Genomic DNA, 25,692 nt, shown 5'->3' with positions numbered 1-25,692 from the left:
TAACCCCAGAGATTTCAGATAGGAATCCATAGTGTTAGACACATTCTGACCTGGTGCAGTCTTTTTTGAGCTCTTAGCAACAGAAGAATTTCTTATTTTTCCATAGTCAAAAATGAGTGAAAACTAAGAGCTGGCATTTTCCAAGGGGTACTCTGAGTTTAGAAAGTTTGAGAACTATTGTTTAAAAGTATTTTGCCATATTTAGATCAAGAAATAAATAGTGCAATAATAGACTCTGTAGTAACTACTGAAATTATAATATTGACCACTGTAGAAGTAATTTGCTTCTCTAGAACAGCACTATAGAATTTGATACAAAATTACTAGTGAAATAATATAATATATTATAATATAATATAGAAACTAATGACCCTGGTGAGAATTTTATAGGTTGGTTAAAAATGTACAAAAAGAATATGATTGTGCAATTCAGTAAAGCAGCTACAACTCTAATGACCGTGTATCATACTTGGAGCCCTATCATTTACTATCTTGCCAGCAAAATAGGATCTATTTACCTGCTATTTTTCTTATGCACATAGAGGAGATAAGTTAACTGACTGGTGACAAATGTCTCCAGAGACATTAGGTAAATTCCCTAATCCCATTAAGATTAGGGATAAACTTTTGATACAAATCAGCCTACCTTTATTCCTTTTCCCCACAAATTTTATGCATCCAAAATGTCACAACTTGCATTTAGAACTAGTGAATATATTTTCTGAAGCCCAGATGAAGCCCCAGGAAATTATTTCTATGGCAGAATGGGAGAATAAGGATTGCTTGCTGAATTAAAGATTGCCTATATGTACCCCACAGATCAAACCTAGCTATGTCTGTTTGTTTTCTCAGTGGCCTTGATTCTTCTTGGGCAAGAAAGGAAGAAACAACAAGAGCTGACATGAGTAGGGCTAATACAAGGGTGCCACTTCACTGTTTATACAGCACTGGGACATAGGAACTGTGATTTTGGATTAAACCATGTATTTCACTGTCCTGCCTGTGATAGTGGTCAGTACTGGAGTTTCAGGTGAAAGTGCAAAAAACCTTGCAAAGGAATTAGAGAATAATTTACCGATAGAGAAAGTTTTTTCTTAAATTCTATAAGTTTGTGGTTGGTTTACAAGCTTAAAAGATGTATATTCCTTCTTATTTTGAGTTTACCCAGTGTCACTATGGATATCCATATAAATATCTAATCCTTGTTTAAATCCTACTCAGCTCTGAGAGTATCTCAGATCTTGTGAAAGTTCACAGGTTAATTACACCTTGCCAAGATGATTTTGGTTGTCATGTTTGCCAGGCAGCTAGTTATAGAAAACTCATTTCCTTTTCATGTGTATAAGAAATACTTTTTTTTAGGATGGGAGAAGAGGATTCATATGATAAAGAGCTTGGTTCAGTGGGCATGCAGGGAGCAGATCACAGATCATGGCTCTGCTGCAGGCCCCAGCCCCTGGCCCATACTCTGAATAGGAAAGCACAGGGTAAGCATTAGGGGTGCGTGAAATGGGCCGTATTCGATTTGGATTCAGCCTGAATCAGGGACAGTGATTCGATTAGTTGATTTGGATCACTGTCTTGATTCAATTCGGCCAAATCCAAATCTGAAGATTCGATGCTGATTTGAACAATCAGCGATACAGCCATAGACACAGCTTTAAATGTGTTTTCTATATAACTCAAGGTACCATGTGTGGCTCATGAACACTGAGATGGTGAGGCAGATGGAGCGTTGGGGGGCCCCCTGTGTGCTTGGCGGTGAACTTCTGCCAAGTACTTCTGGTTCACTTTCAGGTGCGACACTGAGTGTGTGGCCCCCCTCCCCCCACTACACTCTCCCGGCTTGGCAATCAGCTGCGAGGGGACCCAGGTGCTCCCCCAGACCCAGGAGGCACCTGTCACTGAGCCAGGAGGGCAAGGGGGTGTGTGAGGGGGAGGGCCCTGTGCGCTCCCCAGAGGACCCAGAAATGGACCGTAAGTGCTTCTGATCCACTTCAGTAACTACTGAAATTATAATATTGACCACTGTAGAAGTAATTTGCTTCCACAGTGCCACCTGTTACCTTGAGGTTTGTAGAAAAAACATTTAAAGCTGTGTCTATGTCCGAATCGTTGAATCTTTCCAATCTCTCCAAATTGATTTGGAGAGATTAAAGGATCTCCTGACTTGATTTGGAGATTCAGCCTCTGAATCAGGCTGAATCTCACACAAATCACCAAATCGAATCAGCGGCCGAAGCTTCGCACAGCCCTCATAAGCATAGCTACACAGTGCAAACAGAATCCAAACTGTGTCTTTAAGTTCCCCAATTGCTTGACTTTATCAATGCCACTTGAATATATATCAGGGAAACAGGATTTAGAAACCCAAATGAAATACAAAATGTAGTCTTAATCTGAATAAAACATATTTTATCACTGTACCTCCAGGACAAAAATGAAGGTGAAGACAACAGACATTGTTGCTAAAGGAACGGTCACTGGATCTTCAGCATCCCACTGAAATGGGAAAAAAATAAATCAGCTTGCAACCACTTTAATTTTATTTCAGTATTTATTGTTGCCCTACATTCTATTTTTAATGTAACTAATATATTCAGGCAGGAATGGCATTTGGATGCAATCTTTCTCTCAAACGGAACTATAGTTTAATGAGAAATTAAAAACGGTAGAGCAGATCATCAGTGGGTGTAAGCTGGCACAGCTCCATTGACACATACATTGATTTGTGCCATCTGAGGCTTTGGCTGCTGTATTTAGCAATAATACATTCCCCTCAGTTCAATATAAGCTATGGCCTACTTTATAATTCACTGTTTTAAAAAAAATGCAGCACACATGTTTTACCACTATTGCAAGATGCCCCAAGAAATAAGAATACCTTAACTGACAGCAACACAGACTGGGCCAGAACAAGTACAGCAATGGTCCTCTTGAAAAATGGATGCTGCGTTATATCATACATTTTAGCTCTGAAGCCATCATTATCTGAAAAAGAAAGAGTTAAATAAGAGGAGTTAAATACACAGAGCACTATTTTCTCTCTCTAGTTTCTTGACACATTTTTTCTTACCCTTTAATGGCAATCTAATTCTTGCCCAGGCCTGAAATACATTTCTAATTTTCTGCTACAATTTCACTGATCAAATAGTGCTCTGAACATGTAATTTCAAATACTGAACAGCATTGTTGCATGAAGGCTTTGGCACTGGCAGGGCAAGTGCATCATTCAGTCGCTGTCAGGCTAATACATTCCCTTCATATCATTAACAGGCAAGTGCAAATATATTTCATTTAAAAATTCATTTTTTCATTAAGGCTTATCCTAAAACCATCGAAGCACAACCTTTTTTGGGGGGTTGATTTTAATAGCCTTGTGCAGAGATCTGTAGTTGGAGCCTGTTTCCACATTAACTTATGCACAACCTCCTAGTGGCCTCACAATTACAATTTTAATTTGAATCTTAAGACTCCTGGGGAATTATGAACATGAGGGCTCAACATAAATAAAATCAGAATATCTTTGATACCCGGACGAGGTGGGAGATGAAGTGGTTGTGCTATCTTCAGTCTGCTTTTCAGATCTTCCCAGCGTCTCTGATCTACAGTCAGCAAAGCTGTACCCTTAATAAACAAAGGAAAGCATAAACAATCTTCTGTCATATAAACTCTAGAACATTTAAATGCTGTAAACATGAAGACAGTCTCTTTGGTGTTTCAAATAAAGTTACATACACAACTTTCTTTGAATAACACAGTGTTTGGGTAAAGGGGTTGAAGTATCAGCCCTACACTCAAGAGGATTTCCAAATGCATTAGCTGTGAGTTTCTGGGACTCAACTCAGCAGGTGTAGTTGTTGCTCTTTGTAGCAGAGGCCCAGCAGGGGTAGGGAAACCCTGCAGGAGGTTTTCCATTTGACTGAACACCATTTGCTAGGGAACACTGTTTTAAACAGTAGTTGATTTTGTCTGGATTTTGCTGTAGAAAATCTTGCAGCTTGTCAGCACTGCTATCATTTGTCAGGAAACAAGCTCTCTAGAAAATTGCTGTAATACACCACCCTTCCTATGCTCATAGTATAATTGAAATAAGATAACAGTATGCTATGAGTCTGTCTTCCATAAAGGAATCCCAAGAAAAGGTGAAGATATGACTTTAGGGGTGGTAGCTATGGGGAGTACACATAAATGTGTTTTGATAGCATAGAATGATTCTATTTAAAATGACCTTAAACCATAATAAGATCCTTATCACTCCAGAGAGCTGTAAAATCTCATGGCAAGAGTCTGGAGCTGACATAAACAGCAAAGACCTTTTAAAGATAAATGTCACAGGTAGCTCTCCGATACTGTGTACATGAGCACTTAACCATCCTAAACTGTGTGATGAGCGGGGTGATCTTCGGTGTTTGCCTCGGCTTCTCCAAGCTCTGGAATTGTGATTCACATAAATGGCTGACTGGGCCACTGATAAGGTCAGGAGAGCTCCCTCTGTAGTAGACATAATCTCTTTATGGAATTACTTCCCTGGGAAGATATACCCTTAAATTGAAAGAGACTAATAGATATAATACTTATTAACTCTAGTCAAGCCAAAAACCAGACAGTATAGGAAGTATGAAATTAGAAGAGATTCCATAATCACAAATTCATAAAAACAAATGATCTGTCTATATTATTCTTAGAAAGCTTTTATGGCAGAGAAGATAGATGTGGTAAAATAAAAATGAAATTTAGCAAAAAATGTACAAATACTTGCACCACAAACAGATTTGTGTCTCGGGAACACAGAGCACTGCATGGTTCCCTTTCTTCATTGCTTATGGACCAAATTCAGACCCTGTCTGAATTCATATGTTGGTACTTCCATGATCCAGAGACACAACAAGTGGTTTCTGTGCCCAGGACAGCAGTGGCTGGGGCAGCAGCCAGACTGACAGCAGTGCTGGTCAAATTCTTGTACTCCCTCAAAACTGGCACCTGGGGCTGGTGCCTCAGTTACCCATCCTCAGTAGTGCTACTGCTCACAACAGATAGGAATTTGCTTCTGTATCTCTTAACCAAGTGCTACATTTTCTGCAGGACTGACACTAAATTTGTCATATTCAAAATATCACAGTATACCTATTCAAAATTCCTCACTTACACTCCCCATGTCACTGGATGCTTATTAAGTATTTTGATTTGGATAAGTTACTCTTGTGCATCATTGGAATTGTTGCCTCCCTGTTCCCATTCTCTTCTAACCATGGGCGACTGATGTCTCCTGAGTCTGGGCAGGGCACCAGTGAAGCATGACCGGGGGGTCCCCCAGCAGTCAGCTGGGGTCCCCTAGTGACCGGTCGCCGAGTGCGCCAGGGGCACGTGTGGCACAGTGGCGGTGGAACTGCTAGCACTTCCACCACCGGCGAAGCTGATTTTAGGGGGGGCCACAAGCACTCTCTGTGCCCCCATACCAGCTGAAGTGCTTGCTCTCAAGGGGGGCACCAGTGCTCTCAGGGGAGGCATGTCCCCCCATGCCCTCCCTATGCATCGCCTATGCTTCTAACAGATGAGTTTCCTGGCCTGAGTATCTCTCCTATAGCTTACCAGAGTGACACCCACAAGCCTGCACTTCCTTTCTCATGTAAGAAGCAAGATGAAAAAGGGAGACTGATATTTCATATTGACCAGAGACCCTACTTCATAGAGGAGAACAGGGCCATAAATAACTTGAGCTATTGCTCCCACAAGACACCCCTGCAACATTTTTAAATCAAAATATTTCAATTGTTACTCAGATTATTTTGATTTCCATTAAAAATATTGCATTTAAAAAAAATTGCTAAAAAAAGACAAATCAATTCTTTTTTATAGACAAGCCCACCATCTTTCAACCAATTCTAAAACCAAATTTCTGTGAAAGACCAACAGCGTGGCTATTTACTTTTCAGAGTATGCCATTTAATCCCACAGTGTATAAAGTTTTATTCCTTGCCTCCTGAATTAGATTTTTGATCATCACCACCCACTATTTTACACTTGATCAACTCCTGGACATTTCAATTATTTCAGAATAGTTGAATGTCAGTTCTTGTCTGTCATATAAAGACAGTTTTTTTTCTTCAGGGTAATTTACTAAAGATTCTACTCTTTCAATGGGAGTGAATCCTTAACAGGTTCTTTAACAAAGTAAATAAATAAAAGGTAGATATTGAAAAGAAAAAATTATGAGGGAAAACTGTAATATTTCAATACATAAACTGAAATGATTATAAATAATTAAAAACATATGAATGGCATGATTTATGAGTGATTTGTGCCCTATGGATTTTTATTGGCATGTAAATTATATGGAAATACTGCATTCAATTTTTCCATGTAATCTGCAGGGAATTGTGATTAGTGTTATTAATGAATAGGTTTCTTCATTTGCAAGCAAATGTTTGTCTAGTATTCAGTTAAGGCACAAGGGGACTGGCACAGTCAGTTGTTGAAAATCTAGATGGTGTCCAGAAAAAGTACAAAGTTAGCAGAAAAGATCAATGAATAATGATAAATGGACAAATCAGAGGACTCTGGAAATAATGGGGATATATAACTCATGGTAGTAGACCACAGGCTTCCACACTGACTTCATCAGCTCGACCAGGGACAGTTTTTGCCAAGATAAATGGCTGTCTGAACTTTCTCATGAGCTCACTCTCCTTTTATGCCTTAAAAACATGCCTTTCTGTTTCAACTGATTTCAAATTAACCCTCACCAATTCTCATTTTCCACTGGAATTTGAGTTCTCTTGTGCCTTTAATACTGGATGTCTCAGCAAGAGAAAATAAAATGTGAACTGTGAATGCTGTTCAGATATCTGTAGGGGGAAATATTTTTCATAGTTCACATTTAAATTTCTAACACTAAAACAAATATTCATATCAGATTCACATGAGCCTATTGGAGAGATCGTCAGTTAAGTAATACATAGACTGGACCAAAGATAGGATTTTATTTTGTGTTAATGTACCCCTGTTCTACAGCCTATCATCTCAAACCTGAGAGATAAGAATGTGATGTCAGAAACAAAAGATATTGTGCATATGAAATATAAAGAATGGATACATGATAGCTCCCACATATGTTCACCATTTGGAGGGATGGATATACACAGTGAGCTGAATTTCGGAGAGCCAAAATGAATCTTACAGAGTTAGTGGGAGCTGGGAGACTGAAACATCTTGTAGGACAATAGGGCTAACCTTTTTGGCGGACATGCTACAAAGTAAGCCCTACACTCTCCCTAGGTGTTACTCCAATCCCCGTCCCCTCCCTGATTTATTGCTCTGCTTTCTCCCCCTGCCCTGTGCTCCCCATTTGATCTGCTGCTCTGCTTTTTGCTCCCTGCCCTATCTGCCTCTGTTTTCCCTGCTCCCTCCCCATGCCACATGCAGGGCATGTCTAAATGTTCATTAATGAACCATTGCTACTGTGCATTAAATTAGTACATTTAGTATGAGGTACTACAGAAGGGCACATTAGCTCGTGCTAACGTGTAGTAGCAAAAGAAAACTTTTTTGTGACACAATGTGTAGTGGACTAATTCTATGGCACATTTGTGCATTAGCACAGCTTTTGCTGTGACATGCTAATGCACAGTAGAATAGGCTACTGCATCTCGTGTAGACATGTCCACAGTGCCAAAAGTTGGCTAACCCTATTGTAGAAGATAAACTACACTTAACAAGATTGGATCTGTTGTCTGCATAATAATGCAATTAAAGATGTCAAGTGCAACAAGTAAATCTTTACACTCACATAGTTCATACAAAATTACAAGAAAAATGCAAAAGTGTATACCTGTTCACATCAGAATACTAGGATAAAAAAAAATCTCACCTATCGTTCAGTCAAATGTATATTTACTCAAGCATTGTCAAACACCATTTAGAAGGGAACCACACAAAAATGTATTTTTGTCATGTTACACATTCATTCCACATGCTTACAGATAAAATTTTTAGGATAACTATAGAAAGTTTGAAGGGAAATTAAGAAGCCATTTTTGAAGTAGGGGTGTACATATAACATGTTAATAGAGGCTATAGTAACATTTAAATCAGTGATCAATGCATATCTATAAAGATACATTAAGGGATACAAAAGAAATATTAGAAGGAAATTAACCTTTCAAATCATAATATTTTAATGGCCTGTGACTCAAATCAGATTGCTCAATATTCTTCAAACTTTGGCGAGAAGTTTAGCTATTATTATACATCTTTAGTCATCATTATACAGATGGCAATTTTAATACTTTAAATTTAGCCATCATTATACATCTGGCAATTTTAAAGGCAATGCAGTATTACACAGCAGAATCATAAGGGGGTAAAGAAAAAAGAGCTTTTAAAAGAACTTTGTTGAAGCCTTAACACTAGAGAAATTTCTGTCATGTATAACTCACTTATCTGTATTTGTTCAACTTTTGCGACTAAAAGGAAACTGAGGGAGTATCTGTTTATGATATCTCTCAGATAAATATTTTACTATGAATTATTATGCTGATTAAGCTTGAATATGAGCCAATAGTGTTCTTTTGTTGCAAAATAAAAGCCAGCAGCACATTGGGTTGTATTAACAGGGTTGAGGCACTGGAGGGGCAGGTGGCGGTACTCCAGGCAGAGGTGAGCAGGTTGAGGGGGATCAGGGCAATTGAGGAGGAAATTGATGGGTACTTCCTTTCTCTGCAGAGCCAGACACCAGGCAGAGGAGCGGACTGCAGAAGCCCCAAAGCTGATACAGAAGGATGGATGACAGCCACCTCCAGGACCAGGCCACTCGCCGCAGAAATGGATCCACTGGTGCAGTTGGGAAACAGATATGAAGCCCTGGCTGCACTGGAGGAGAGTGCGGTGGAGGAGATGGCATGGGAGGAGCCCCAATCCATCCCCGAGCAAGCTGAGGGCCAGACAAGCTACTGAAGGAAGAGGAGACATTGCATCGTAGTGAGCGACTCCCTTCTGAGAGGAACAGAGGGAAACATCTGCCGCCCAGATCCCATGGCGCATAAGGTGTGTTGCCTGCCAGGGGCCAAGATCTGGGATGTCGTGACAAGCATTCCTGACCTGATCTGGCCCTCGGACTACTATCCCATGGTCCTCATCCATGTGGGAACCAATGACGCGGCCAGGAGTAATCCTGATCATATCACGGGCGACTACAGGGCTCTGGGGGCCAGGCTTAGGGCGATGGGGGTGCAGGTGGTCTTCCAATCCATCCTCCCAGTCAGAGGTTGCAGGCATCACAGCGCCTGCATCAGGGAGGTAAACCTGCAGCTCAGGAGTTGGTGCTTACATGCAGGATTTGGCTTCCTGGACCATGACCCACACTTCCTGGCAAGGGACTTCCTGGGACACGATGGACTTCACCTCTCAGCAAAAGATAAAAGTCTTTTCTCCAGCAGGTTGTCTGATCTCCTACGTTGGGCTTTAAACTAGCTCAGATGGGGGATGGGGAGGCAGAAGAAGGAGAACATCACGAACCTGCAATCCATGGGACGTCCAGCAGTATCGCACAGGTTAGCGATAAGCAGGTAAGCAATAAGGGGCATCAGACCTGGGGGGCAACAAAGGCGCCAGTCACAGGGCTCAAGTGCCTATACACTAATGTTAGGAGCATGGGGAACAAGCAGGATGAACTAGCGCTCCTGCTTGTAGAAAACACTTACAACTTAGTGGGGTTAACAGAAACCTGGTGGGACTCTATCTAGGACCGGGTGGTACACATTGAGAGCTATAAGCTGTACAGAAAGGCTAGAGTAGGGAGGAGAGGGGGAGGGGTTGTGTTCTATGTCAAGGAGCGTTATACAATGACCCTTATCAAAATGAAATTGGAGGAGGAGAAAGTAGAAGGATTGTGAGTTAGGATACATGGAGGTCAAGGGAAAGGGATTTGGTGGCAGGGGTCTGCTACAGATCCCAACACCAGGGAGAAGAACTAGATTTGGAACTCCTGAGGCAGCTCTCAGAGACCATAAAGACTAGGGAAGCGGTAGTCATGGGGGACCTAAATTACCCTGACATCTGCTGGGAGATGCAGACAGCAAATTCCCACTGTTCATGCAGGTTCCTATCCTGTGTGCAGGACCTCCACCTGACGCAGGAGGTACATGGTCTCACTAGGGGGAAGGCCTTACTGGATCTGGTATTGGCAACGGGGGATGACATGGTAGGAGACCTACAGATCGGTGGTCACCTGGGGGACAGTGACCACCAAATAACAGAATTCATCATAAGGCATAGAGTGGGAAAGGTAACTAGTAATAGTTACCTTTAGGGTGGAACTAACTAATAGGGTAACTAACTAATAGGGTGGAAGTGCTAGACTTTAGGAAGGCTGACTTCAGCGAGCTTAGGTGTTTAGTCACTGACGCACTGCAGGGTAAGAGATTTGGTGTGATGGGAGCCCAGGAAGGGTGACTGTGCCTTAAGGAAGTGATCCTTCGGGCACAGAGGAAGACGATCCTGATGTGGGGGAAAAAGGGGAAAGGGGCCAAGAGGCATCCTTGGCTGACCAGAGAAGTCCAGAGCAGCCTAAGGGCAAAAAAGGGGGGCATATAAGCAGTGGAAACACGGAAAGATTACTAAAGAGGAGTACGCCTCCTCAGCTCACAGTTGTAGGGAGGTAGTTAGAAAGGCCAAAGCTACCATGGAGCTGAGGATGGCATCCCAAGTTAAGGATAACAAAAAATTGTTGTTCAGATATATAGGGAGTAAAAGGAAGGCCCAGGGTGGTATAGGACCACTACTGAATGGGCAAAAGAAATTGGTGACAGACAGGGAGGACAAGGCTGAACTCCTCAATGAGTTCTTCACCTCAGTGTTTCTAAACAAGGGGCAAAACAAGTCTCACGATGGGATTGTAGAGAGGCAACAGCAGGGCGCCAGACTACCAAGCATTGGCCCTGAGATAGTGCAGAGTCACTTGGAAGGACTGGATGCGTTTAAGTTGGCAGGCCCAGATGAGCTCCATCCAAGGGTACTGAAGACACTGGCTGACGTCATTGCACAGTCACTGGCAAGAATATTTGAGCACTCGTGGCGCATGGGCCAGGTCCCGGAGAACTGGAAAAAGGCCAATGTGGTCCCTATTTTCAAGAAGGTGAGGAAGGAGGATTCAAGCAACTATAGGCCAATCAGTCTCACCTCCATCCTTGGTAAAGTCTTTGAAAAGATTACTAAGGCTCATATATGTGAGAGCCCAGCAGGAAATATTATGCTGAGGGGAAACCAGCATGCGTTCATAGCAGGTAGATCATGCCTGACTAATCTAGTTTCTTTTTATGACCGGGTTACAAAACACCTGGACGCAGGAGTAGGGGTAGATTTCATTTATTTAGACTTCAGGAAGGCCTTCGATATGGTATTCCACCCCATACCGGTGAGCAAATTAAGAGGCTGTGACTTGGATGATTACATAGTCTGGTGGCTGGCAAATTGGCTAGAGGGTCATACCCAGAGAGTGGTGGTAGACGGGTTGGTATCGACCTGGAAGGGAGTGGGCAGTGGCATCCCGCAGGGCTCGGTCCTTGGACCGATACTTTTCAACGTCTTTATCACTGACTTGGATGAGGGAGTGAAGTGTACTCTGCCCAAGTTTGCGGATGATACAAAACTGTGGAGAGAAGTGGACACACCGGAGGGCAGGGAACAACTACAGGCAGACCTGAACAGGTTGGACAAATGGGCAGACAACAATAGAATACAATTTAACAAGGAGAAATGCAAGGTGCTGCACCTGGGGAGGAAAAACGTCCAGCACACCTACTGCTTAGGAAATTACCTGCTCGGCAGCACGGAAGGGGAAAGGGATCTCGGAGTCCTGGTGGACTCCAAGACGAACATGAGTCGTGAGTGTGACAAAGTCATCAGCAAAGCTAACTGCATTTTATTGTGCATCAGTAGATGCATAACAAACAGAATCAAGGAGGTGATACTTCCCCTCTATCGGGCACTGGTCAGACCGCAGTTGGAATACTACGTCCAGTTTTGGGCGCCACGCTTCAAGAAGGATGTAGATAACCTGGAGAGGGTCCAGAGAAGGGCCACTCGTATGGTTAAGGGCTTGCATGCCAAGCCCTACAAGGAGAGACTAGGGCACCAGGACCTGTTCAGCCTCCGCAAGAGAAGGTTGAGAGGCGACCTTGTGGCTGCCTATAAATTCATCATGGGGGTGCAGAAGGGAATTGGTGAGGCTCTACTCACCAAGGCGCCGCTGGGTATTACAAGAAATAATGGCCATAAGCTAGCAGAGAGCAGATTTAGACTGGACATTAGGAAGAACTTCTTCACAGTTAGAGTGGCCAAAATCTGGAATGGGCTCCCAAGGGAGGTGGTGCTCTCCCCTACCCTGGGAGTCTTTAAGAGGTGGTTAGATAGGCATCTGGCTGGGGTCATCTGAACCCAGCACACTTTCCTGCCTATGCAGGGGGTCGGACTCAACGATCTATCGAGGTCCCTTCCGACCATAACATCTATGAACCTATGCATTACAGGCATGTCTCTTGTAAATCAAGGGAAGTGATTCTTCTACTCTTTTCAACACTGGTGAGGCCACAACCTGAAGTACTGTGTCCAGTCTGGGACCCCACACTTCAGAAAGGATGTACACAGATTGGAAAAAGTCCGACACAGAGGAACAAAAATGATTAGAGACTTGGAAATCATGACTTGAGGAAAGGCTGAAAAAGCGATATGTCCCCTTAACCCAGGATCTCTTGAGCATATAGTGACAATATTTCATAGAAGCAGGACATTGGATACTGTGAGTCCCCTGACCTACCCATGTCAGGTTAGGGTGTTAGGTTAAGTGTTGTGTCAAGCTGGACAGTAGTCTTATGTAAAGTTTAGATTATGGTTTGTACAGAATGGTTTGAATAGGAATGATCCTGCCTCAGGCAGGAGATTGAATTAAATGACCTCTGGAGGTCCCTTTGTGCCCTACTTCTCTATGATTCTATGATTAAGTCTGAAGAAGAGAAGGCTGAGGGGGATTTGATAACAGTTGTCAAAGACCTGAAGGGCCATTATAGAGAGGGTGGAGATAGCTTTTTCTCTGTACCTGTAGGGGACAGGACTAGAAGCAATGGTCTCAGAATGCAGTAGAGGAAATTTAGGTTGGAGACTAGGAAGAACTTTCGGACTATGAGGGTGGTTAAGCAGTGGAACAAGCTACCTAGAGAAGCTGTTGGGAATCTTCATTCTTGGACATTTTCAAGAGCAGGTTAAGCAGACATTTAATTGGGATGATTTAGTCAGGGATGATCTTGCCTTAAGCAGGGGTCTTGCCTAGACCTCTTACAAACATAAAAACAAGCATAGATATATTTTCAGTATGAGTATTAATCTGTACACTTGACTGGTAAGCAAGCTTCCTTTTTAGTTTCAATGCTGGAGAATTAATTGTCCTGTTGCTGTCTACTTTACCCTCTATATGCCACAGCCTGTAAGGAAAAAAGGTGTGTAACTGGAATACAAGCACTGGATACTAAAATAACATGATCCTAAAGCAAGAATGAATTTCTCAAATCGTAACATGCTTATATTAGAAATGCTACATCTTATCTTACATTGCACAGTGTGTGTCATATGACATTTAGAGCTAACAGCAAAGTAAGAAACTATTCCCATGCATAAGGTACAAAAATGCAATCGTTACCTTGTTTTCATTGAAATTAGCAATGACAACTCCAACGAAGAGGGTCAATCCAATCATACAGCCCAAGAATACAAAAACATGAATGTAGATTCCATGGATCTGCATGTATAACAAACATAATTATTCATTTAAACAAATCCCAGTAGGCTCAAAGGGATTCAAAGAATTTAATGCATTTGCTTACCGGCCCTACACGATGAATAATAACATCTCTGACTTCTACCCAGCCTTTTAATGACAGAACTTCAAAGAGTGCCAACATGGCATTTCCCACATTGTCAAAATTAAAATTCCGAGGATTTGCCCTGAAATAAAGCAAAGGCATGAGAGCACTTTAACTTTCTTCCAGAAAGGCAGATCTTGAGCATCTTGCAGCTTCTCTAAGTCTGTTACACAATGCAGCTAAAAAATGATTCATAATAATAAAACAGCAACAACAGCATCTGGAATTCCTAAATTATACATAGGCTGCTTTATTTATATATATTTGGGATCTTCATAAGTATATATTGTGATATATTGTTTCTCATCTCCTATATGGGATCCTGTTTGGGTATACACAAGCATTACATTTAGATTGACCTAATTAAGGTTAGGTTGATCTAAACACTCTGGAGTGCAGACATTCACAGGGCTTAGGTAACCCTAAAAATGGTGTGCCTGATCTAAAGTTAGTTAAGCTCAGAGGAAAACTAACTTTAGGTAAAGGGTTAACCTGATCTAGTGAGGGCTAACTCAACCTAGTAAATACTTGCATACATTCATACCACAGTCCAGGGGCTGGGAAAGCCTGGCCACTTGCCACAGCTCTAGGGCTGTGCTGTTCTTAACCCAGACAACTCCTGAACCTGGATCAGGCTATTTTTAGCACCTCCACTACCCTTTTTCCAGACTTGAAAGCTCCCCCCACCCTGTCCCCTATGGACCCACAATAAAAAGAAATGACATTTTCTTTCTGGACTTCAGATCTAATATGCTCTGACTTTTGTAGCAGCTGAGATACCAAAGAATAATTCCAACTGAAAATTAAAGTATCTACTTGCGTTAGGGACAGACTGGTTTAAGTGATCAGAAACTGGTCTAAACCTGTAACAGAACAGATGTTCAGTGCACATAAACTAGTTTGAAAATGGCTGAAACGGTTTAAGATAAACCTGGTTGAAAGTAGTATTGTGAGGTTTGACCTAGAAACTACTATGCAAAGCCTAAGCAAAAGTGAATGTTATGTGACGAATGCCCATCTGCAATGATGAGGAGGAGACAATCTTAGATAAAGGAGGCTTGAAAACAAAAGCAGAATCAGAGTATTGGGTCAAAGAGCTCATTAAAATACTAAAAATCACGACCTTAGGTGGGCAAAAGGTATGCTAATGAAACATATATGTATGTTAATGAGATACATAGCTAAAACACAGGTATAGAGACATGCTCAGTAAAGAACGCCTTGCGTCACTCCTTTATAGCCAATTAGCAAACAAGGATGCTTAGGAAGGTCTAAAACTTCTGTATAAAAGGGGCTTAGAATTGAAATTTAGTGTGCTTGTTCTGTGAAATTATTCCGCTTGCACCTTTTATTGCTAGCAATAAATCTTCTTTATACTTTCACCCCTGGTATCTTTATTGGCCTTTGCATACCGGGCACGAACCCAGACTTGAGCTGGGGTCTAACAGTTTTTGGCACCCCAGATGGGACTGCCTTAGATAAGCTTTGCCTGGACTAACTGACGACCAGCTGATTTGCTCTTCCTTATCAAATGTCAGGCATGCCCCGGGATCTCTTTTCCCGGTCAAACTTTTGCTTCAGGAGGAGCTGGATCGCTGAGGTGGCAGTAGCCTAATGGTGCAACGCCACAGAGTGAAAGTATCAGTAACAGGCACCTGGGTGAGAGGGTAGAAAGGGCATAAGGCCTACCGTCAGTACGCCTGCCTGGGATTATCTCTGTAAGTATTCTGTCTGGCCCGAGTCCAAGACCAGTGATTTTTCCCCTGTGAGGACGAGGACTAAGAGCAGATCCCTGGATCCCAGGTAAGTCGGACGGTCAGAACCGGGAAGGCAGCCCTGAGATGGGTACTATTAACAGTAAGGTTAGGAAATGTACCCCCCTCTCTTGTGTATTGGGACATTGGGCAGAGTTTGGTGGGGATCCTATGACTAAAAAGAAAGCTAAATTCTTCTGTGAAACTGCGTGGCCACGCTATCAGCTAGATGATCAAGAATATTGGCCTTGGGAGGGAAGTGTTAATTATAATACCATCTTACAATTGATTTTGTTCTGCCGGCAGAATGGTAAATGGGAGGAATTGATGTATGCGCAAGCGTTTATGTCTCTTTGTAGAGATAGAAAGATTTTGGAGGAATGTGGATTGGGGGAGGGGGTTGGGATCTGTGAGATGGCTGTGGCTCGACCAACTGCAAATCCTGTCCTGGACTGTCCGGAGCCGGAGGCTCCCCCCCTCTGCTGCCTTTACCTTATTCTCTTCCCCCTCCTCCTCCTCCTGATTCATCTGATTCCTCGTTGGCATCTGCTCTTCCTGCTTCTTCCCCCCGCAAGACGGAGGTTGAAAATACTCCCCAACCCAGGGATCTGGAACAGCGCCAACCATGGCCGTCAGATGCTTGGCAATCTCCAGAATCCCCGACTTCTCCTGATATAACCCTGGGAGGTGGGTGGAGAGTACAGTTAGGAGCGGACTCCAGGGTTAAGGGAAAACATCACAGGGAATCTGATCCTGGCCGTGGGAAGGGAAATGGGGTATTTCCCCTAAGAGAACAAGTGGTACCCGGGCCTCTCGAAGATGACGGTGAGCCAACCTACCGTCGAACCTTTGTGCACGTTCCTTTCACTACATCAGATTTGTATAATTGGAGGAACAATAACCCCAGCTTGAGAGAGAATCCTGAAAAGGTACGAAACCTGTTTAAAACGATTTTCAAAACCCATAACCCAACCTGGGCAGATGTTCAGTCTCTTTTAGATATCCTGTTGACACCAGAGGAAAGGAGAATGGTAGTGAACAAAGCTCGTGAGTACGTGGAAACGGAAATTACTGCAGGGAACCTGCAAGGAAATAGAGATGATCATGTCCCCATCCAGGAGCCAGATTGGAAACCGGACCAAGATATGACCTCCATCCGTGCCTATCGAGAATATATCCTCCGAGGATTGAGAGATGCTGTGAAAAAACCTCAAAATCTCAGTAAGGTGTATGAGGTTCGACAGGAGACTAATGAAACCCCGAGTGCTTTTTTGGAAAGAATTTACACTACTTTCAGGCAATACACTCGTGAGGATCCGGAGGATGCATCGAATGCTCGCATGGTAAATATGATCTTTATAGGTCAGAGTGCACCAGACATTAGAAAGAAATTGCAGAAGGCAGACGGAGCAACAGGTATGCCTATTTCCCAACTAGTAGACATTGCTTACCAAGTATTTACTAACCGAGAAAGTGTTCAGGAAAAGCAACAGGACAAGAAAGAGGAGAGAAAGATAAAAATGCAGGTAGCCCTAGTGGCAGCTGCAATCATGGGAAAACCTAGAGATGAGGGATTCCGGAGACAGCCTCAGAGACGGGGTCCATTAGAGAAAGATCAATGTGCCTATTGCAAACAAAAAGGACATTGGAAGCGGGAATGCCCTTATTGGAAAGTTGGGGAAGGTGAAAAGAAAAAAGAGGAGATCAGTGGATTGTTCACTTTTGGAAGGGATTCAGATTGAAGGGGACTGGAGGCCCGGGAGGGAAAGATAACCCAGATCCCAGTGTCCCCTGACGAGCCTCTGGTTAAAATGCAACTAGGGGACAGAGATGAATTGGTAGATTTTCTTGTTGATACAGGTGCTGCCCATTCTGTCTTAACTCAAAAACTGAAACCTTTAAGTAAAAAGACTGTGCCGGTGGTAGGGGTTACAGGGAAGGCAGTATCACGACCCTTCCTACAGCCAATGACCTGTAATCTTGGGCAGGCCGAAGTTACCCATCAATTCTTGTACATGCCAGACTGCCCCGTTCCCCTTTTAGGGAGAGACCTCCTCTGTAAACTGCAAGCTACGTTGTCGTTCCAGGATGGGCAAATGTTTTTAACAGTGCCTCCTGAAAAGGGGTGGCATTTGCAGGCTTGCCTTCTCGGCCTTCTCCGAGAGGAAAGTACACCGGATATTCCTCAATCCCTGCTCGATGCTGTTGTTCCATGGGTATGGGCAGGTCACCGACCCAGGAAGGCTAAAAATGCTGACCCTGTGAAGATTCAACTTTTGCCAGGGGCCCAGCCTCCATGTGTGAAACAATATCCAATGCGGATGGAAGCCAGGAAAGGACTGAAGCCGTTAGTTGAACGGTTCCTGGAGTATGGCCTTCTCCGTGAATGTACATCAGCTTTTAACACACCCATCTTGCCTGTGAAGAAGCCTAAGAGTAATGAATATCGTTTCGTCCAAGACTTGAGAGCTGTAAATAAAGTGGTTGTGAGTATATACCCGGTAATGCCTAATCCGTACACCTTGCTATCTGCTTTGAACCCAGATCATAACTGGTTTATGGTTATTGATTTAAAAGATGCTTTCTTCTGTATACCGGTAGAGAGGGGATCTCAGGAAATATTTGCACTTGAATGGGAAGACCCAGATACTAGCATTAAGACTCAGTTATGCTGGACTGTTTTACCCCAAGGATTTAAAAACAGCCCAACCCTATTCGGCACTGTATTAAGCAAGGATTTACATAGGCTAAAACTGCCACTGTCCTGTGCTCTTTTGCAATATGTGGATGACTTGCTTTTAACAGCCACCACTGAAGCAAGCTGCCTGGAAGGAGCAATTTGCCTCCTTAATTTTCTGGGCCAAGAAGGATACCGAGTATCCAGAAATAAAATGCAGCCCATGTCCCAGAAGGTAACATACTTGGGATTTGAATTACAGCCTGGTCAGAGAGCCCTGTTGCCTGAAAGAAAAGAAGCTATATGCTGGCTGGCACCCCCAATAACAAAGAAACAACTACGAGGATTCTTAGGTACAGTAGGTTTTTGCAGGATTTGGATTCCAAATTTTGGGGTTATTGCAAAACCTCTGTATGGAGCTACACAAGGTGATGAAAAGGTGCTCGAATGGACTGAAGAGTGTGAGCAAGCATTCTGCCAGTTAAAGCAGGCTCTCATTGAAGCACCTGCCTTAGGACTACCGGACATGAGTAAGCCTTTTTCCCTTTTTGTGCATGACCGAGGTGGGGTAGCCGTGGGAGTCTTAACACAGAAATTGGGTAGCTGGCAATGACCAGTGGCATATCTTTCAAAAAAATTAGACTTTGTGTCATGCAGATGGCCTGCTTGTCTCTGGGCTGTTGCTGCCACCTGTCTGCTAATACAAGAAGCTGAAAAGTTAACCCTAGGCCATGAAATGACTGTATATGTGCCTCACGCAGTGCTTACAGTCCTGGAGCAGAAAGGAGGGAACTGGTTAACCCTGGGACGAATGGCTCGATATCAGGCCATCCTCCTAGATAAGCCTGAAATAAAATTGGCCATTTCTCGCACTGTAAATCCAGCAACACTGTTGCCATCGATGGGTGACACACCAGATCTTGTGCATGATTGTTTGCAAACATTGGAAACTGTTTCTTCTTCAAGACCAAATTTGAGAGACAGACCTCTTGAAAAAGCTGACCTGGAGTTCTACACTGATGGCAGCTTGAGTATGGAGAATGGAATTCGAAAATCCGGATACGCTACCGTGACTACACAGAATGTGATAGAAGCAGGATGTTTAAACCCATCTGTTTCAGCTCAAAAGGCTGAACTCATTGCTGTGACTCGGGCTTTGCAATTGGCGGCCAACAAAACTGTCAATATTTATACTGACTCTAAATATGTTTTCCTTGTTTTATATGCTCACGGAGCGCTATGGAAAGAGCGAGGTCTACTTGATTCTAAAGGAACAGGCATTAAGCATAGCAAGCAGATAAAAGCTCTCCTCAAGGCAGTCTGGGAACCAAAGGAGGTAGCAGTAATGCATTGCAAAGCACATCAAAAAGAAAACAACCCCTCCACAAAAGGTAATCGATTTGCTGACGCTACAGCAAAGAAAGCAGCTAAAAGACCTCAGACAGACTTGCTGCCCGAAGTAAGTAATCTGTTACCTCTCCTCCCAGACGTATACCAGCCTGTGACACCACAGTATGGGGAAAGAGACAAATAATTGATAAGAGAGTTTCAAGCAAAGAAGGGGGAGCACGGGTGGCTAGTAGCAAAGGATGGCCGCATTATCATCCCAGCTGCCTGGGTTCATGTGGTAGTAAAGAGAGCTCATCATGGCACCCACTACAGACCCAGGGCCCTGGTAAGGTGGATCAGTCACTATGTAACTGGAGTGGGATTAAGAGAGGCTGCCAAGAAGGTATCAGAGACATGTGAGGTCTGCCAGAGAAATAACCCAAAAGGAGGGAGAAAAGAAACTTCAGGACATCAGAGAATAGGCAATGGGCCAGGAGAAGAATGGCAGGTGGATTTTACTGAGTTACCCCGGCAACAGGGGATGAGATATCTCCTTGTCTTTGTGGACACTTTCTCTAATTGGGTTGAGTGCTTCCCATGTCGGACTGCCCAAGACCGAGAGGTGGTCAAGGCACTCCTACGAGAAATCATACCTTGCTTCGGACTTCCAAAAGGAATAGGGTCAGACAATGGCCCACATTTCATTGCACAAATTACTCAGGAGGTTTCTGAGTTCCTGGGAATCAGCTGGCATTTACACACCCCTTGGAGACCCCAGTCCAGTGGAAAGGTGGAACGTATGAATCAGACCTTAAAAAGACACCTTGCAAAGATTTGCCAAGAAGCTCGACTCAAATGGCCAGAGGCCCTACCCTTGGCCCTGTTACGAGTAAGGGTCGCACCACATTCTAAATTGGGATTAAGCCCATTTGAGATAATGTATGGTAAGCCTTACCCTCTGAGTCTGCCCATGGGTACTGAACAACAGTAACATGTTTTAGGGGAGGGAATGATTAGAGAATATGTATGGTCCTTGGTTTCTGTTTTGTCTTCCATCCATCAGCAGGTACAGGACGTGCTGCAGACACAGGACCAGTCTCCTGCCCCGGAAAATCAATTATTACCTGGGAGTTACGCCCTTGTGAAAGATTGGAATGAGGAACCACTTCGAGCCAGATGGAAGGGCCCATATAGGGTACTTTTAACGACCCCGACGGCAGCAAAGCTCGAAGGAATCAAGACTTGGATACATTCCAGTCGCCTAAAGCCGGTGGCTGGACCGGAACAAGAAGAAACCTCTGCAAACTCCGGGACCAGAGGCAGAGAACAGTGGAAGGTGGAGCCAATAAGAGACTTAAAATTCCTATTCAAAAGAAAGGAACTTTAAATAATTTGTCAATCTTTGATCAAGTTTTACAAGCCTTATTATGAAATTGTTCAAGGTTTTAGTGTGGGGTGCCCTGATCTGTCCACTCCTACTCATAGGAGGGGAAAATCTTTTACAACAAAAATTTGACCCTCAGGAAAATGTCTGGATTTATCTGGCCCGGGAAATATTAAATAGAACGGACTTCTGCTTAGCGGGAGGGATCAATGCTCACCTGGTTTTTACCTCATGCTTAATTGCAGTACCTACCCCTTTGAAAATTTTACAAAATTATACTATGCTGAAAGATGTAGAGAAGAAAAATACATATCAGGATATATATAAGTGGGGGACTATTGTAAAAGAGAAAAGCAGAGACATGTTTTCTGTACGGGTTCAGGCAACAGCTAGTGCTTCTGAATGTTTCCTAATAGTTAATTGTACCAATAATTGCTTTAAATTGAACCAAGGTAGAAAAATCTTCTGTAATAAGACCAGTCAAATATCCTATGTATACACACATACCATCCTTCCTCGAGGATGGTTTCTGGCCTGCGGGAGAATGATATATTCATATCTTCCAGCGAATGCTACTGGGGGACCATGCACCATTGCCCGGGTAACTGCAGCTCTTCCAAGGAAATCTGACCTAATGCACACTGAACAAACCCCTCTTGGTGGGAGGTTTAAATGAGCATACACTACTCTCACTGCTAAATGTGACGAGAATGATTCCCCTGGACTATTATCTAAGGCAGAATACATAGCATTAGCTGCATCTATGGTGGGGGTTCCGGGTCTTGCTGTAAGTAATAGCAGAAATCTTAATGCAGTGGCCTGTGTTTTAGCAAAAGGACTAAATGCTACATCCTGAGCGCTCTCAGCCCTGAATGCTGAACAAAAACAATTAAGGGACGCTGTCTTAGAGAATAGAGCTGCTATTGATTATCTCTTGTTACGACACAATCTTGGGTGTGAAACTTTAAAAGGAATGTGCTGCTTCAACCTCACTGATAATTCTGTGCTAATTGAAGACAAAATTGGTGCCTTACAACGATTGACACAGACGTTGAAAGAATCATCTGGCTTAGACTTTTCCTGGTTAACTTCCTGGCTTCCCAATTTTGGATGGTTGAAACAGTTATTTAGTATGGTTGTTCTATTTTGTTTTATAGGGATTATGGTCTGTTGCTGTATCCAATGTTTACCTGTTATTTTATCTATCTTCAGGCCTAAGGTAAATCAAATGATTCTGCAAACAAAGAAAGCTGAGGACACTAGATTTGTGTTAAGTCAAATTGAATAGAGCAATTATAATAAAAATAATTAAAAATGCTCCAGAGAGGGGAATATGAGGTTTGACCTAGAAACTACTATACAAAGCCTAAGCAAAAGTGAATGTTATGAGACGAATGCCCATCTGCAATGATAAGGAGGAGACAGTCTTAGATAAAGGAGGCTTGAAAACAAAAGCAGAATCAGAGTACTGGGTCAAAGAGCTCATTAAAATACTAAAAATCACGACCTTAGGTGGGCAAAAGGTATGCTAATGAAACATATATGTATGTTAATGAGATACATAGCTAAAACACAGGTATAGAGACATGCTCAGTAAAGAACGCCTTGCGTCACTCCTTTATAGCCAATTAGCAAACAAGGATGCTTAGGAAGGTCTAAAACTTCTGTATAAAAGGGGCTTAGAATTGAAATTTAGTGTGCTTGTTCTGTGAAATTATTCCGTTTGCACCTTTTATTGCTAGCAATAAATCTTCTTTATACTTTCACCCCTGGTATCTTTATTGGCCTTTGCATACCGGGCACGAACCCAGACTTGAGCTGGGGCCTAACAGTATCAGACTTAACGGATTTGGGTCAAATCAGTTTATGCAATATCTGTCCAAGATGCCGGAGTTAATTTTGAAAAGAGCTCTGTACCCATAATCAAAGGCCAATTTTCCAATTTGTTCAGCTACCATTCAGGCACCAAAATAAGTAGCAAGATTTCAAGAAGAGCTGTCTTCTGTTTAGCTTCTGAAAATCCAACTTTTAAAAGTGCCACAAGAGAAGCTGTCGGTTTTTTTGAAAATCTGGCCCTTAGTTAGGTGTTAAGCTCTTGAAGATTTTCCTGACAAGGCTAGCATTTGGCACTCACCTCCACATTTCATGCAACAGTTAAACATTATCTACATTTGACAAGCTTTGCTGATTAAGATATTTTACGTATCTCTGGATCAAACTGAATATGTTTACTTGTATGAATTCTGCTTTCACCACGTGTCTGAAGCACATAGAAACTAAAAAAGCCCTGCAGATGCCACGGCTTAGCTGACTGCTCACATCACAGTATATTATTTCATTAGTGTGGGATGGCTCTGAATCTAATGTTACTGGTACATTCCTTACACATACTCTCTTTATTAAAATAATTTTGTCTAGCTGAATTTGCAAAAAGCCAACCAATCTGCCTTAAAATATAAGAAACTAAGGAGAATTTCCACATCACAATGCAGGTGTTGGAAAAATCTTAAAGGAACACTGTCAAAATACAAATCAAAATATAGTTTTAATGTTGCCCCTAAACACATTTTCTAAAGCTTCCTGCATCCATACTTCTGAGATCCACAGGACACCACCACACAAGGCAGTTCCTGTGCACAGAACAGGAAATATCTCACATGTCTAATGGTGCCATACTCTACCAGACAGGGATGGCACTGGAAGTCATGTAACTTAAGTTATATGCCTGGTTGTGCCACTGATTTGATGTGTGATCCTGGGAAAACAATTTCTCTCTGTTTCTTTTCCGAACTTTGCCTGTCTGGCTTGTTTATATTATTGTTTCCTCAGGGAATCAGTACCTAGCACCACAGAAGCACAAATTTGGCTACAGCCTCCAATTACTACTGTAATAATGAATAATGATAATTATCAAGGGTAAAAGTTGATTTTTCTTTGACAGCAGCCACTGTATTTAAAGCCTATTTTTCCTTCCTGCATAATTAATATCACTGTAGCTCATCAGATGTGAAAAAATATTAAACATCTACTTCACTTTCCACTATTTATCCTGAGTATTTAATTTATCTCTACAAAATCTCCTTCAGATTAGTCAGGAACTAGACATTTCTATTTATCATCAGTTGTATTTTTTAGTTCTCATACACCAAAAAACCCCCACAGTCCTGCAGTGTTCGTATCCTGTTCTAGCTTAACAACTGAACTATCAGAAGAAGATTGGCCAAAATACAGCAACTCACCAGACTCGTGGCACCCAGAATCCAGGTTTTTTCTCTCCAGGTCGTAGCTTCAAATTTAGATTTTTTGAAACACTTACATTTATTCGGAAGATGCCATGACAATCTTCCTGTATTAATACAAACACAAAGAACAACATTAAGTGAAATTTGAGCCTGCAGAAACTTGAGGACACTGCCTAAAAAGCACACTAATTATGGCAAGATGAAACAATGTTGGTGGAATAAAAGTTATTTCTCAGTACTGGGTTAGTAGAACTAGCAGCTGAAAAGAAGCTGTAAGAAAGCTATATCATGAATAGCTGTAGTGCAGACTGCACTCAATACTCCATCGTACTCTTTCTAAAACTGAGAGTGGTCTGCAAGTCTGTTCCATCTTTGACTTCTCTGAGATTGTTAAGGTGTGATGCTGATGCTGACTCCACTGTTAGCAGGAATGATACTCCAAAGGCCTTCAAGAAACCCACATGACATTAGTGGGTACATTTTATCAATCAGGACTTGGTTTTAACTGTTGACATAATGGTTGCATCCCATTATTATTTCCCTTTACTTCTGGAACATCATTATGTATGTATCTTTTTCATGCCTTCCTCAAATACCTGGAACTCCCTTCATTTTTAAACCTAATGACAATGCTTTTCTCATTCAATTACTCCCCAAAACACCCTTTTTCTACAATCCTCCCATTGCTTCTTACAACAAATAACCTCCAAAGAATGAAGTGTATAATGTAGAAGAAAGTGAGATGGAAAGACAGATATCGCTCACAGATTCAAGGCTGGAAATGATTTGTGGCAATCAAATGAGAAACATGCAGGAACAAAAAAAATGTTCCCCGTGTTGCAAGTTTGCAGTGCCGGGAGAAAATTAGACCCCTGGATATCCAGGGGTCTAAAAAAATTGATGTTTAAAAAAGCGGCACAGGCAACTGGAGGCTGAATCCTAAATAGAGACGCTCTCGATGTCAGAGCATCTCTACGGTAGCCCCTTGCCCTGCTGCTGAAACACGTGGCCGGTGAGACCCTGTGTTTCAGCACCAGGGCTCCGGTGCCAGCAAGTAAGGGGATGGGGGACTGGAGGAGGGGACCATGTCGGGGATATCAGAGATATTTCAGTTTTCCAATAGGGAACACCAGAATTCCTGCTAGGGAGGCCAGTGGCAGGACCCTGCTTGCTCAGAGCTGGCCCCTTGGACCCATCTGGCTGTGGCTGACCTTCAGGACAAATGGGCCCAGGAGGACATGCTTTGACAGTTCAAAGCAGGCCACCACACATGGAACATCTTTTGCGTGATAGCTGCCCAGATGGCCGGGCAGGGGGCACAAATGGCAGTAGTGCCGCACAGAGGCCAACCCTTCAACCACAGTTCACTGGCAGCTGGCCCAGAGGGGCAGAT

The 25,692-nt window shown here is 42.8% G+C and overlaps 1 protein-coding gene across 5 annotated transcripts in view; it reads right to left on the bottom strand.

The window, feature by feature from the left end:
* NALCN (sodium leak channel, non-selective) overlaps positions 1–25,692 on the bottom strand; it is a 505,598-nt gene that overhangs the window by 24,520 nt on the left and 455,386 nt on the right. For all 5 annotated transcript variants that reach the window (XM_019486907.2, XM_019486906.2, XM_019486908.2 and 2 more), the window contains 6 exons: positions 24,297–24,403; positions 13,875–13,995; positions 13,691–13,789; positions 3,534–3,627; positions 2,885–2,991; positions 2,428–2,502 (listed from right to left, as the gene is read on the bottom strand). In XM_019486907.2, the coding sequence (XP_019342452.1) occupies positions 2,428–2,502; positions 2,885–2,991; positions 3,534–3,627; positions 13,691–13,789; positions 13,875–13,995; positions 24,297–24,403 (603 nt within the window). The remainder of the gene's footprint in view (positions 1–2,427; positions 2,503–2,884; positions 2,992–3,533; positions 3,628–13,690; positions 13,790–13,874; positions 13,996–24,296; positions 24,404–25,692) is intronic.

Source organism: Alligator mississippiensis, chromosome 1 (genome assembly GCF_030867095.1).
Source record: "Alligator mississippiensis isolate rAllMis1 chromosome 1, rAllMis1, whole genome shotgun sequence".
In the NCBI taxonomy this organism is placed as follows: domain Eukaryota; kingdom Metazoa; phylum Chordata; order Crocodylia; family Alligatoridae; genus Alligator; species Alligator mississippiensis.
This window is presented reverse-complemented; position numbering and strand designations above follow the sequence as displayed.